This window comes from Triturus cristatus, chromosome 11 (assembly GCF_964204655.1).
Source record: "Triturus cristatus chromosome 11, aTriCri1.1, whole genome shotgun sequence".
NCBI lineage: Eukaryota > Metazoa > Chordata > Amphibia > Caudata > Salamandridae > Triturus > Triturus cristatus.
In genome coordinates, this window is record NC_140594.1 from 755,125,645 (window position 1) to 755,139,229 (window position 13,585).

The 13,585-nt window shown below is 51.1% G+C and overlaps 2 protein-coding genes across 7 annotated transcripts in view; one reads left to right on the plus strand and one right to left on the minus strand.

The window, feature by feature from the left end:
- The window catches only part of LOC146785406 (uncharacterized), a 2,064,968-nt gene that overhangs the window by 1,032,031 nt on the left and 1,019,352 nt on the right, over window positions 1-13,585 (plus strand). Inside the window, exons 18-19 of the mRNA XM_085634420.1 lie at window positions 961-1,154; window positions 1,846-1,973. Of these exons, the coding sequence (XP_085490546.1) occupies window positions 961-1,154; window positions 1,846-1,973 (322 nt within the window). The remainder of the gene's footprint in view (window positions 1-960; window positions 1,155-1,845; window positions 1,974-13,585) is intronic.
- The window catches only part of LOC146785408 (uncharacterized), a 787,621-nt gene that overhangs the window by 541,959 nt on the left and 232,077 nt on the right, over window positions 1-13,585 (minus strand). The window lies entirely within an intron of this gene.

Here is a 13,585-nt window from a genome sequence, read left to right on the forward strand (position 1 = left end):
GGCTCATGATGGAGTGGTTCCGTCATGAGCAGGGATGGGGTTAATAAAGTCTCTCCGAGCACGCATGCGCGCTGACTCAGCGAGACCTAAATAAAGGGATGAGCACTGGAAAATAACTTCTAATCTGAATGTTGTCCTTAGACATCCTGGTGCACGTGCAGACTAACACCCGCTCATTTATGAAATTCGGCCATATTTCAGAAACATGTTTTTTGGGGCTTGCAGGGACATTAACCAGCAAGAACGTTAATTACCTGGCTAAAAGAATTATAATGCTTTCTTTCAGGTGCTATGCAAAATTTGTATTTGTGCACTTAATTTTTTTGAAGCGACGTTTTCCTTTTGTATTGCCTGTGAAATTCTAAGGAATGTGTTTATGATCGTAAAGGTCTTTGTGTATGTCTACAAAACAAAATGCAATTTGATCTGTAAAGTTGTTTTTCTTTTTTCACCGTTCTGTTCTTTCTCGTATTTTTCCTCTCTCCTTAGGCTTTCCTCGTTAGTCTTTCCACCCTTCCAGAATACCATCCTTTCTCTTACAATGTCTTTCTTTCTCCACTACTTCCTTACCTTCATTCCCTACGTTTTCCTTAGTCATCAGCGTTGTCATGTTTTCTGTTCTCTAAAGACACTACAAGCATGTCCTCAGTCACCTGCAGTCTTCGTTTCTCTTTATATTTCTTTTACATGTTTGCAAACTACCTCAGCTTGAGTTAAACCCCTTAGTGTTGATATCTACTGTCATCAGCAGATCAAACTTTCGGATCTCGGGCAGGCCAAGACTTGGTAAAAACGTAGTCACATTCAATTAGCTAATGGTCTCATTTGTTATTCACTGAGCTTACAAACGCAGAAATACTCTTCCCCAGTCATTTTGAATGCACGCTTCATTTTGCTGCCTTTCTGTTTCTCTTGCTTCCCGATATTTAATCCGTTTCCTGCTTTGCCCACTATATGCAGATGAATATCCAGAAGCAGGCACTCAGCGAGCAGCTCATGCAAAGCCGTCGAGAGATAGACATGCACAGTGATTCTCTGCTCCGTGCTGTGCAGAGGAAAGAAGAGCTTACCAAGGAAAACGCAGGATTGGGGGTCCAGCTCACTGCACTGGATAGGGAAAATAAGGCCATGGCGGAGGAGCTGGCCACTCTAAGGTAATCTGCCAGATAATAAAGGGAACAGAGAATCTATGGCAACCCATGATTAATCACGCTCTCCAGGCATTAGTAATGTGTGTGCTGTTCAGAATAGTATACTTGCATACCAAGACATTCAGCCTATCGCTTCTCACATGCATCTTCCATCACCCAACATTACCGTACTACTCTGAACATTCAATCCATCATCCAGAAGTGCCTTTGCGCACTCCACGCTTCAGCCATCGCTGTCCTAGATCCCTCAGTACTCCACCATCCAGCACTGTTTAAAGACTGTCAACATTCCATCATCTGCCTGTATCCTGCTATCCTCTACACTCCACCATTCACCACTGCGCTAGAACTATTAATGTTCTGCCATCCATCACTACCCAGCTTCCTGAACACTTCTCATCCACTTCCACCTCTATCGCGTCTGCCATGCAGCACTCTGCATATTTTCCACATCATTATGCATATTGACTTCTAGTAGCTTTCACTATATCATTAATTACTCGCCCATTTCGTGCACTTGTTCCTTCATCTCATGCAGTCTCTGATCGCTGAACCCCCTTCACAGCGCTTCTTCATCTTCAAGTCTCTGATTCTCAAGCTCTCATTCATTCACCTGGAGCTGGCAATGGTAGTACTCGCTTATTACCCTTTACTCCATATTCTAATCTCATCCAATTTTTTGTCCATATTTTAGAGATGAAAAGGATGTCCTTGAAACCAGCCTATATGAAACACAGCAATTGCTGACCCAAGTAGAGGCACGGGAGGCACAGCTGGACAGAGAACACCAAAATATTCTTGCAGCCAAGGAAGCTCTTCTAGGTAGCCTTTGTATTGATCCCTAACCCCTTCTCTAGCACCATCTGTAGTTTTGGGTTTCCCTACTTCTCTGGTGTCCTACTTTGATTGAATCTCCCGCTCTAGTCTAGTGTCGCTACATTTCATACCCTGTCTTATGCCCTGTCTGTGCTCCTTTCAATATCTTTTGCTTAATTCTCCAATATTGTATATTCTCTCTCCGTTTCTAGCACCCTGCATTCAGTGTATGTTTGGTTCTTTCCTGTTGATACTCAAGAACTTAAAAGTTGTATCTTTGGCTAATGGGCTTCACTGCCTTCACCCTTTCTCATGGATCCTCCATACATGGTAACTGTACATTTTCAAATGCTCTCTGTATACTCCAGCGCTTCCCCTATTCTAGTACCCTTTATATTTGGGACTCTCGCATCTTCATTTTCCTCTTCATAGGTGTTTAAAAACACTCAAAGCAGGAATCTTACTGCTGCCTGTGTACATGTACGAGGCAGGAGTTGGCATCTCGTGTACTATTAGAAAAAAAATCTCACTTCACCTATAATCCATATTGTGATGTCATTCTGTGTGTCGTAGGAAGCAGTCTATTCAATACATACCATACCACCAGCACATGATATTATAGGAAATTGTTTACCCTGTGTGCAGTTATAAAATTGTTTAACACTAAGTTGTCCTAACTTTTTAAAATTTGACGACACCCTGCGCATATTTCCCACCAAGAAACTCTGGATCTGCAGATATTTAAAAAAATCACCCCTACAAAGACCATATTCTTCCTACAGTTTTGCAAATGTTGCAAATTGCCCATCTCTATAAAAGTCCCCCAGGGAGTAAATACCCTATCTGAAAGAAACACGTTAGTTAGATTCCTCACCTTAGAATGTCCCCGGGCATCAGGCTGGATCCGGAAAGATTTTTCGTCAGCAATACCCCTTGCGCGTCGCTAGGCGTCGTCTGCGTCCGTCGTCGTGCGCCGGAATGACGTCGTCGGAGTACTTAGACGCCGCCCTCGCGCGCTGACGTCAGTTCTTTTTTCCGCACCAGACAGCGCCGATACAGGAAGAGCTTACCCCTTAGTCATTTTTTGACTAAACGTTTTTGACTCTTTTTGGTCTACTTGTCGACTCGACTCTGGTGCCGGTAGGATGCCTGGGTTTAAAGCCTGTGACTCCTGTCACCGACTGACTGATCACCATCGCCGGTGCCTTTACTGTCTGAGGCCCGACCACGATGCGGAATCGTGCCTCGACTGTCAGGCCTTGACCTCGAAGGCTAGGCGGAAGCGGTCCCGTAAGCTTCTCTAGCTTCGACACTCGACTCCGCGCCGTTCAAGGTCCAGGTCCAGGAGGAGGTCGAAGGACTGGTCGCAGAGCCACAGCCACCATCACCGCTTGTCGGGTTCGAAGTCTTCAGGTAAGTCGAAGCACTCAAAGATGTCCAAGAGGCGACACCGCTCTTCGGACTTCCCTCACCGGTCGCACGACTCGGAGCCGCGGGGGTGGGACCACCCTGACCCTCGACCGTCGGAGCCGCAGGAGCGGCGTCTGTCCCCATACCCGCCGGTCCCTGGGACTGACGCGACTCCGGCGGAGATCAGTGCCTTCCTCTTGGCCATGAGGGGCCTGGCTCCGCCGTCGATGCCTGCCGGCGCGCCTTTGGGCCCCGCGGGCTCGACTGGGCGACCTCGCGAGCCGGTGGCTCCGCCCCTGGCGCCGACTTCGGTCCCGACGCCGCAGGTCCCCGAAGGATCCAGGCCTGGATCTCTGCCGGTCGACCTCACGACGCCTCCTCCGCCGGCGCCGACACTGGTTCCACCTCCGGCGCCGTCTCCGGACGACGCCGTGCCCCGGTCCGGGCCCGGCGCCGTCCGACACCGATGGATGAACATTTAATCTACCGCCCGGCCCCGGTTATTCCCCCTGTTTATCAGGAATCGGATGACGGGGGCGACTGGGAGGGGTCTGAGGACCCTATGAGCAGGCAGGCCCATTTATCACAGGACTGGGCAGACGAACTGGGGGATGCCAGTCGTCTGGACACCTCCCCGGACACTGGTTTCATCTCTCCTCCGACTGTGGCCTCGGAGGAAGGTGCAGCTTTTTCAGTGGTGCTGCACAAGGCGGCCAACGCCTTTGGGCTGGAGTTGCCTGCTGTGGCCGTGAGGACTAACCTCCTCACTGAAGTGCTTCAACCGTCAGCAAGCTCCTCGGAGCCTCTGCTGCAGTTCAATGAGGCACTAGTGGACGTTCTGCAGGGCACCTGGTCCAAGCCCTCCACAGTACCTCTTGTGGATCGGAACGTGGCCCGGCGCCACCGCCCTGCTCCGGGCGACCCCAGTTTTCTGTCCCAACACCCCACGCCCGAGAGTCTGGTTATCCAGGCCTCTACTTCCCAATCCTCCTTCCCGTCCGCTCCTCCGGATCGGGAATCCAAGAGGCTGGAACAGTTCAGAAAGAAGCTGTTCTCTTCCCTTAGTTTGGGCCTGCGGTCCTTGAATACCGCTTGCCTCTTGGACCGTTATTCCCACTCTCTGTGGGATACGATGGAGGATGTGCTGCCCCTGTGTCCGGAGGAGGCCCGGACACGGCTCGCCCAGGCTCTCGCCGATGGGCGAGATGCAGCACGACATGCTATACGATGTGGACTAGACACTACGGACTCGCTGGGTAGGGCGATGTCAACCACGGTGGCGCTCCGTCGCCACGCCTGGCTGCGGTCCACGTCTTTCTCGGGGAATGTCCAGAGGAGCCTCATGGATATGCCCTTTGATGGCACTCGCCTTTTTGGCGAGAAGGCGTATAGTGCGCTGGTGCACTTCAAGGACTCCCGGGCTACGGCCAAGTCCTTGGGCCTCTCAGCCCCGCGACTGCAAACTTCTGCCTTTCGCCCCTTTCGTGGCCAAGGAAGGGGCGCCCCCTCACGTCCGCCTAGCCACCGGCCGCAGACTCTACCTGCACGCGGTCGCGGACGTGGATTCCGCCGAGGCGCTACCGGGGGACAACGTGCCGGTCAGTCCACATCCACCCCGGCAGCATCCGCCTCAAAGCCCTCCTAGTCCGAGCTTTCAGGCCCATTCCACGCCAGTGGGCGGCAGAGTTCGCCATCACCTGCTCCACTGGTGTTCCATCACGTCGGACAGGCGGGTGCTGCAAATCGTCCGAAGGGGCTACTCCCTCCCCTTTGAGACGACCCCTCCAGCCATGCCACCGCAGTACCACCGTATGTCGTGGGATCACTTGAATCTTCTGCGGGAGGAAGTTGTGGCCCTCTTGGCCAAAGGGGCCGTCGAGCGAGTTTCTGGTCCAGAAGTAAGGACGTGGTTGCTATTCCCACTACTTTCTGGTTCCCAAGAAGGGCAAATGGGGCCTACGCCCTATCTTGGATCTCAGGAGCGTCAACGCCTTCATCCGAAGGAGAGGTTCAAGATGCTCACCTTAGCTCAGGGTCTGGCTGCCCTAGACCCTGGAGACTGGATGGTAGCGTTGGACTTGCAGGACGCTTATTTCCACATCCCCGTCCTGCCGGCCCACCGGCGTTAACTGCGATTCACGGTGGGTCAGGAGCATTTTCAGTTCACCGTGCTCCCCTTCGGCCTCACCAGTGCCCCTCGGGTGTTCACGAAAGTGATGGCTGTGGTCACAGCTTATCTGCGCAGATTAGGGGTTCCAGTCTTCCCCTATCTCGATGACTGGCTGTTGAAGGCGGGTTCGCCCCAGCAAGTCGTCTTCCACCTCCAGACTACGGCCAACCTCCTGCATTTGCTGGGGTTCTCCGTCAATGTGCCGAAGTCGCATCTGAGTCCCTCCCAGAAACTCCTCTTCATCGGAGCGGTTCTGGACTCGGCACAGATCCAGGCCTATCCGCCGGAACAGCGGGTCCGGGATATTCAGGCTCTGATTCCCATTTTTCAGCCTCTGTTCCGGGTTTCGGTCAGGTTGGTGCTGCGGCTTCTGGGTCTGATGGCCTCCTGCATCCTATTAGTGCATTAGTGGCGAATGCGGGCTCTGCAGTGGGACCTGAAGTTTCAGTGGGCCCAGCATCGGGGCAACCTGTCCGACCATGTCTTGATCTCGGAGGGCACTGCGAAGCAGTTGCAGTGGTTGCTTACGAACCGCGATTGGGTCAGCGGCAGATCCCTCTCCCTACCCCAACCGGAGCACGTAGTAGTGACTGATGCGTCCCTCCTGGGATGGGTGGGCCATTTGGGGGAGGCGGAGATCAGAGGCCTCTGGTCTCCGGCGGAGTCTCAGCTCCATATCAACCTTTTGGAGCGGAGAGCGATCCGACTTGCACTGAAGGCATTCCTTCCCATTATCCAGGGAAGTGTGGTGCAGGTGTTCACGGACAACACCACCGCCATGTGGTATTGCAACAAACAGGGCAGGGTGGGGTCGTGGACCCTTTGTCAGGAGGCTCTGCGCCTCTGGGCATGGCTGGAACATCAGGGCATCACCCTAGTGGTTCAACATCTGGCGGGCTCTCTGAACGCCAGAGCAGACGAACTCAGCCGCCGGTGCATGATGGATCACGAATGGCGTCTACACTCGGACGTGGCGCAAGGCATCTTTCGGCAGTGGGGAGAGCCTTGGTTAGATCTATTCGCCACCGAAGAGAACGCGCAATGTCAGCAGTTCTGCCCGTTGGAGTTTCCAAGGCGGCACTCGCTCGGGGACGCCTTTCGTCGCGAGTGGAGTTGCGGTCTGTTGTACGCCTTTCTGCCTATACCACTTCTGCCCACAGTGCTGAAGAAGATCAGGCGCGACCGGGCCCAAGTCATCTTGGTGGCTCTGGATTGGGCACGAAGGTACTGGTATCCCGAGCTACTCAGTCTGTCAATCGATCACCCGATACGACTGCCTCTTCAGGAGGACCTTCTGTCGCAGCAGCAGGGGACGGTCCTCCACCCGAACCTGTCCAGTATCCACCTCCATGCGTGGAGATTGAGCGGCGACAGTTGATGCCATTTGACTTGCCTCCTGAAGTCTGTGATGTCATTCTGGCAGCCAGGCGTCCCGCCACAAAATCGGTATATGCCTGCAGGTGGAACAAATTTGTGGCATGGTGCACAGCAAAGGCTGTGGATCCCCTTTCCACCCCTCTTGCTGAGGTTCTCCTCTTTCTTCTTTCTATGGCCCAGCAGGGCTCTGCTCTGGGCACCCTAAAAGGTTATCTTTCTGCTATCTCTGCTTTCTTACGGCTTCCTGATCAGCCTTCTCTTTTCAAATCCCCTGTTGTTTCTCATTTCTTCAAGGGCATTACTCACATGTTTCCCCCTGTCCCCTTCGTAATGCCTCAGTGGGATTTGAATCTAGTTTTGACTTTTTTGACAATTGTCCCATTCGTCTTCTGACTCTTAAGACTGCTTTCCTGCTAGCCATCACCTCGGCTAGACCTTCCTTTCTTCCGAAAGTGGTGACTTCCTTTCACATCGGGCAAACTGTCACTTTGCCCACCTTCTTTCCGCCTCCGCATCCTTCGAAAGAGGAAGAAAGGCTCCACCGTCTGGACCCAAAACGGGCGCTGTCCTTTTATTTGGACCGCACCAAACAGTTCCGGGTGGACGACCAGCTTTTTGTAGGATATGTGGGTGCTAAGAAGGGGAGGGCAGTACACAAGCGGACCATCTCGCGGTGGGTCGTCTTGTGTTTAAAGGCTTGTTACTCCTTGGCTAAAAAGGATCCTCCTGTAGGGCTGAGAGCCCATTCCACCCGGGCCACAGCGGCGACTACTGCCCTGGGCCGAGGGGTCCCCTTGCAGGACATCCATCAGGCAGCAACGTGGGCCTCGCTGCACACGTTTGCCAAACATTATTGCCTGGACAGCCAAGTCCGGAGAGACGGCTTCTTTGGCCGTTCTGTTCTCCAAGAATTTCTGGTGCGATCTTCGTTCGCAGACCCACCACCGGGGTTGGTATTGCTGGGGTATCTATTCTAAGGTGAGGAATCTAACTAAAGTGTTTCTTTCAGATGAACAAGTTACTTACCTTCGGTAACGATGTATCTGTAAGAAACATTAGTTAGTTAGATTCCTCACCGACCCACCCATCCTCCCCGTTCTGCGAACCGACATCTAGGGTTAAGGCTATCCTTTTCAGGGCCCTAGATTTTTTGGCACCAGTGTCGGTCTCTTGCATGGCTCTGGGTTCCTGGCGTGGAAAGCTATGTACAAGAACTGACGTCAGCGCGAGGGCGGCGTCTAAGTACTCCGACGACGTCATTCCGGCGCATGACGCCGATGACGGATGCGGAGCCACAGACGACACCTAGCAACGCGCAAGGGGTATTGCTGACGAAAAATCTTTCCGGATCCAGCCTGACGCCTGGGGATATTGTAAGGTGAGGAATCTAACTAACTAATGTTTCTTACGGATACATCGTTACTGAAGGTAAGTAACTTGTTCTTTTAGCCCACTCAAAAGTAACCAGATCCCGGAAGATTGACGGCAGTGTACCTGTGGCTACAAATGGAGTGTATGCATTAAAATTAGAGATCTTGAGTTTCCACACCTTATAAGCTGCTCTCACAATTTTAAATCTGGTCTTTTTATATCGTCAAATTTTGAAAAGATACCCCTGGTGGAAGCTGTTCAAAAGAAGTCTTGGCTGGGAAAGATTTATCATATTTTGCTTGATTCTTTCCCTGACGATTTGGTAGCATATTCAGATAAATGGGCAAGCAAGTGTGGGGAGGAAGCAATGGACATTGAGAACTCCCTGGCGAGCCAGACTCCGATTACGGGAAGCCTCAGGAGTCAACACTTTGTCAGTCTTTGATCTGTATTATACCCCCGCGAAGATTGCCAAATGGGGGGGAACGAGGGGAGGGAAATGTAATAGATGTGATCTCCAGGCAGCAGACACTGTACATATGTTCTATTCCTGTCCAAAACTGCCTGTTTTTATACATGATATAGAAACATTCTTGACTACGACTCTGGGGATATCAGTCTCTGTTACACCAGCTCTTCTCATTCTGGGATTAGGGAATAAAACTGAAGCGGGTAGTAGGGTAAGATCTGAGACAGGCTTTGTGTTTATGGCTATGGCTACTGCCCACCTGTGTATTACCTCCCAATGGATAAGTGCTGATCCACCAACTTTTACTAATTGGCACGCAAGGTTATTTGCTGCATCTAATATCGAATCTTCAATTTATAAACTTAGAGGTCGTAGAAAGAAAGCGCTGGGACAGCAAATTTGGGCTCCTATTGCGGATCTGGTCGAGTAAAAGATTAGGAGGGCTACCTGTATCTTCCTGTTGTTTCTCTATCCTAATTTTTGATGTACTTATTTGCTCTTCCTTTGTCAATGAAATGAAATAAGGGAAATAATGAATTATTTAATTTTCTTAAAGATATCTTGATAGGAATATAGTGTTATGCATTCTTCTTCTGTAGCTACTTAATCTGGTCTGGAGGCTGGACAGCTCTGCATACCTTGTCGAATGGTATAATCCTAGATTACTGTATTGTTTGCTGTATTGTTTGCTGCATGGTCATTTCTATCCTCTGTTTTTTTTTAACAGAGCTGTCATTGCCCCTGGCCCTGTTGTATTAGCAGTAATATTGATTTGTGTTCATGTTTTATTCAAGGGAACAAAACAAATGCAAAATCTAATAAAAAATAATAAAAGAAAAAAAAACACCAAGTTTTCCTCACTTTGTATTTAAAAGTATAACTTCATTATAATTATAAATGCCTATAAAGTAGGGTTACCAACCCAAAAAAGGTAAAAGCATGAAAAAAAATAGGCCCAAGAGAGGGACCAAGAATTTAGCTAATTTGTATTGCTGCTGTTGGAACCCCTTTCAGAGGGCCACAGGGCACGCAGGGGGCTCTGGGCCAAATAGTGGTTGTTTGAGGCCTTTTACTCCTGAAGTCTTGGGGCCTGTTAGAGGTCGGGGTCTCTAGTTGGCAATGGTATACACCTTTTGAACAAGCAGGAACCCATCGTCTACATTAGGGAAAGGGGATTACACTACTGGATAACCCCTGCTCACCCCCTTGGTAGCTTGGCACGAGCAGGCAGGCTTATCTCCGAAGCAGTGGGTTAAGCATTTGTGAACACATACAGTAATATGGTGAAAATACTACAAACGGACACCACGCCGGGATGTATAAAAATACGTATTTTTTATATAGACTTATCACAAGACCACAAACGACAAAAATCCACACTATGATCATTTCTGATGATACTTTAAGATGGTAGAAGTAATAAAAAAATAGGCTCTTCAATTCAAATAGGCTCTAGCAACAGATAACCCCAGCAGGAGTTATCCCAACAACGAAGCAAAAGTGTTCTCACGGTACGGCACCGACTGCGAGGTGCGCAGCGTCGGGCCCGGAGTCAAGACAAACCCCCACAGAATAGTACCTGAAGAAAGTAAACAAAGACAGTTCACGGCGTCGGGGAGATGCAATGTCGTTGGCGCGTTGCAGCGTCAGTTCCTTGCTTCGGGGGAAAGCGATGTGTCACTGTCCTGGATGCTTGTGCAGGTAGGGGAGGCATCGTTCCTGACTGACGGCGCCGGCACCACAGGTCCTTTCGATGTCGCTAGGTCTATGGATTCTTGGTCACCTTTGTCGATCGAGTCCGTGCAGATGTTGGCTTTGGAGTCGATACGGCACAGCAGCAGCGTCAGTCTACGGTTCAAGTCGGAGCAGCGCTCACGACCTCTATGCAGATGACGGCGACGTTCGCTGGCTTGAGAGTTGCAGAGTTCCTCTGTAGCGACTGAAACAGCAAGTTCCATCAGCATGCAAACAGAAGGGGTTAAGTCTTTTGTATCCCTGAGACTTCAGACAGGAGGCAAGCTCGATTCAAGCCCTCGGGGTAATATTCTGCAAAATGATGAAGTTAGTTTTAAATGGTTCCTTCTCCTTTCCTCGGCAATGAAGACACCACTGCAGCCCAACCCACTACAGCACACTGGCAGAGGGGCAGTACAACTCCTGCAGCTTCCTTCGGTGCTTCTCCTCGGCAAAGGTTCGTCTTGTGTTCCCAGAAGTGATCTAAAGTCTTGGGGTCTGGGCCCCAATATTTATACTCAGAAATCCTTTCTCCTCTGAAGGCAGATGGTCCTTTACCTAGTCCAAACCGGTTCGGGGTGCACTCGGCCAGTGCTCAACGTCTTTCTTTGTCAGAGTAGGCCAGGATCCTCAGACGCACCACAGGAGGTGGAGCCAACATTGTGGAAGGCAGGCACAGCTCTATTCAGGCCCAGGTGCTACTCCTCCCACCACTCCTCAGGTAGATCGTGCTATTCAGCCTAGTGCTGACTCACCCTGTCTCCTGGCGTCCCCCAGACCCTGTCACTCACAAAACCAGACATACAATACACACGCTAGCAAAGGCAGGCTGGATGGTTAGGCAAGAAAATACAGACTTTCTAAAAGTGGGATTTTCAAACACAGAATGTTAAAACCAACTTCACTAAAAGATGCATCTTATCGTTCTGATTTCAGGCATACTGAACTCGACTCTCTACCTAGTTCCCTGAGTCAGTTAGGATTATAAGGTGTTATAATCAAACTGCCCATTCTGGCCTAAGGGGACAGGTAGCCTGGCAATAGTGAAAAACAAAATAGGTTGTAATTCACTATCAGGTCATGCCACACACACCAAGGCATGACCTACCTTTTACATACAACGCACCCTGCCCGTAGGCCTACCGTAGGGGTGACTGATATGCAGAAAAGAGAAGGTTCAAGGACAGGCGAGTACACCCACTGCGTTCAGCGCTCTGCGGTGGCAGGCCCGAGTTACACTTTACGGGCTGCCTCGGGGGGTGGCACAATCTGTGCTGCAAGCCCACCAGCAGCATTTGAGTTACAAGCCCCGGGCACACGCGGTGCACAATACGAGGGTCTGACGGTAACCCAAATAAGTCAATCGTGGAGTCACTAATCAAAACATTAATTTAACATAGGGAGCACTTGCACTGTGGTACTGAATAGCAGTGGCACAGTTCCCTAAGGATCTAAACCAGCAAAACATATCAAAAACAGAGGAGGCAATCAGAAAAATGGAAGGGAGACTCACGCCAATGGTACCAGGTCTAACACGTGTCCCCTCCAGCTGAAATGTGGGGAAAACTACCCTTCCCCTGGGGAGTTCTCTTCACTAAGGCGGAAAAATCTGGACAGACCATCCGCATTGGTGTGTTCTGTACCAGGGCGGTGTTCCACCGTGAAGTCCATCCCCTGTAGGGAAATTGGCCACCTCAACAACTTTGGATTCTCACCCCTCATCTGCATCAACCATCTGAGGGGCCTGTGGCTATTTGAACCCGGAAGTGAGTCCCAAACAGGTGTGGTCTCAACTTCTTCAGCTCCCAGACCACAGCAAATGCCTCACGCTCAATTGCACTCCACCTCTGTTCCTGTGGAACTAACCTCCTACTGATGAAGGCTACTGGTTGGTCTAGGCCCTCTTTTTAATCTGTGACAGAACAGCCCCCACACCATGCTATGAAGCATCTGTTTGGACAACAAATTCCTTTGAGAAGTTGGGGGCCTGAAGTACGGGTGCCGTACACATGGCAGTCTTCAGGGCGTCAAAAGCCTTCTGACAGGTGTCAGTCCAGTTCACTTTCTTGGGCTGCTTCCGGGAAGTCAGCTCAGTCAAGGGTGCAACGATGTTGCCATACCCCTCCTCCTGTAGTACCCCGTGAGTCCTAAAAAGGCTCTCACCTGCTTCTGAGTCGTCGGGGGTTCCCATGCCAGGATGGTATCAATCTTGGGTTGCCGGGGCGCCACCAGGCCGCTCCCCACCTGCTGCCCCAAGGACACCATGGAACCCTGCCCGATCTGGCACTTACTCGCCTTGATCGGGAGGCCTGCCTTCCGCAGCGCCATCAACACTTCTCAGAGGTGTCGCAGATGTTCTTCCCAACTGACGCTGAACACTACGATGTCGTCCAGGTAGGTGGCACTGAAATCTTCCAGCCCGGCCAACACCCGGTTGACCAACCTCCGAAAGGTGGCAGGGGCATTCTTCATCTCAAAGGTCATAACCCGGAATTGGTAGTGCCCATCTGGTGTGGAGAATGCTGACCTCTCCTTTGCCCCATCGGTCAAGGTGATCTGCCAGTACCCAGACGTCAAATCAAACATACTGAGGTACTGTGCAGCCCCTAGCCGATCAATGAGCTCTTCAGCTCTGGGGATGGGATGCGCGTCCGTCCTGGTGACTGAATTGAGTCCCCGGTAGTCCACACAGAACTGGAGTTCGGGTGTGGCACCAGGCGCGGAAGCTTTCGGGACCAAGACCACTGGGCTGGCCCACGGGCTGTGAGAGGACTCAATCACCCCTAAGGCAAACATCTTGGAGACCTCCTCCTTGATGTGAGCTCTGACCCTGTCAGTCACTCTATAAGCCTTGTGCTTCACAGGAGGACTGTCCCCAGTGTCTACATCATGGGCGCACCAATCAGTGATACCGGGAACCAGGGAGAACAAATAAGAGAATTTCCCCAACAGTTGGCGACAATCTTGCTGCTGTTCAGGAGTGAGGGTGGCAGAGAGGTTCACGCCATCCACTGACCCATCTCGCTCGGTCGCAGACAGGGTGTCCGGAAGAGGCTCGGTCTCCTCTTCCATTCCATCATCCGTCGC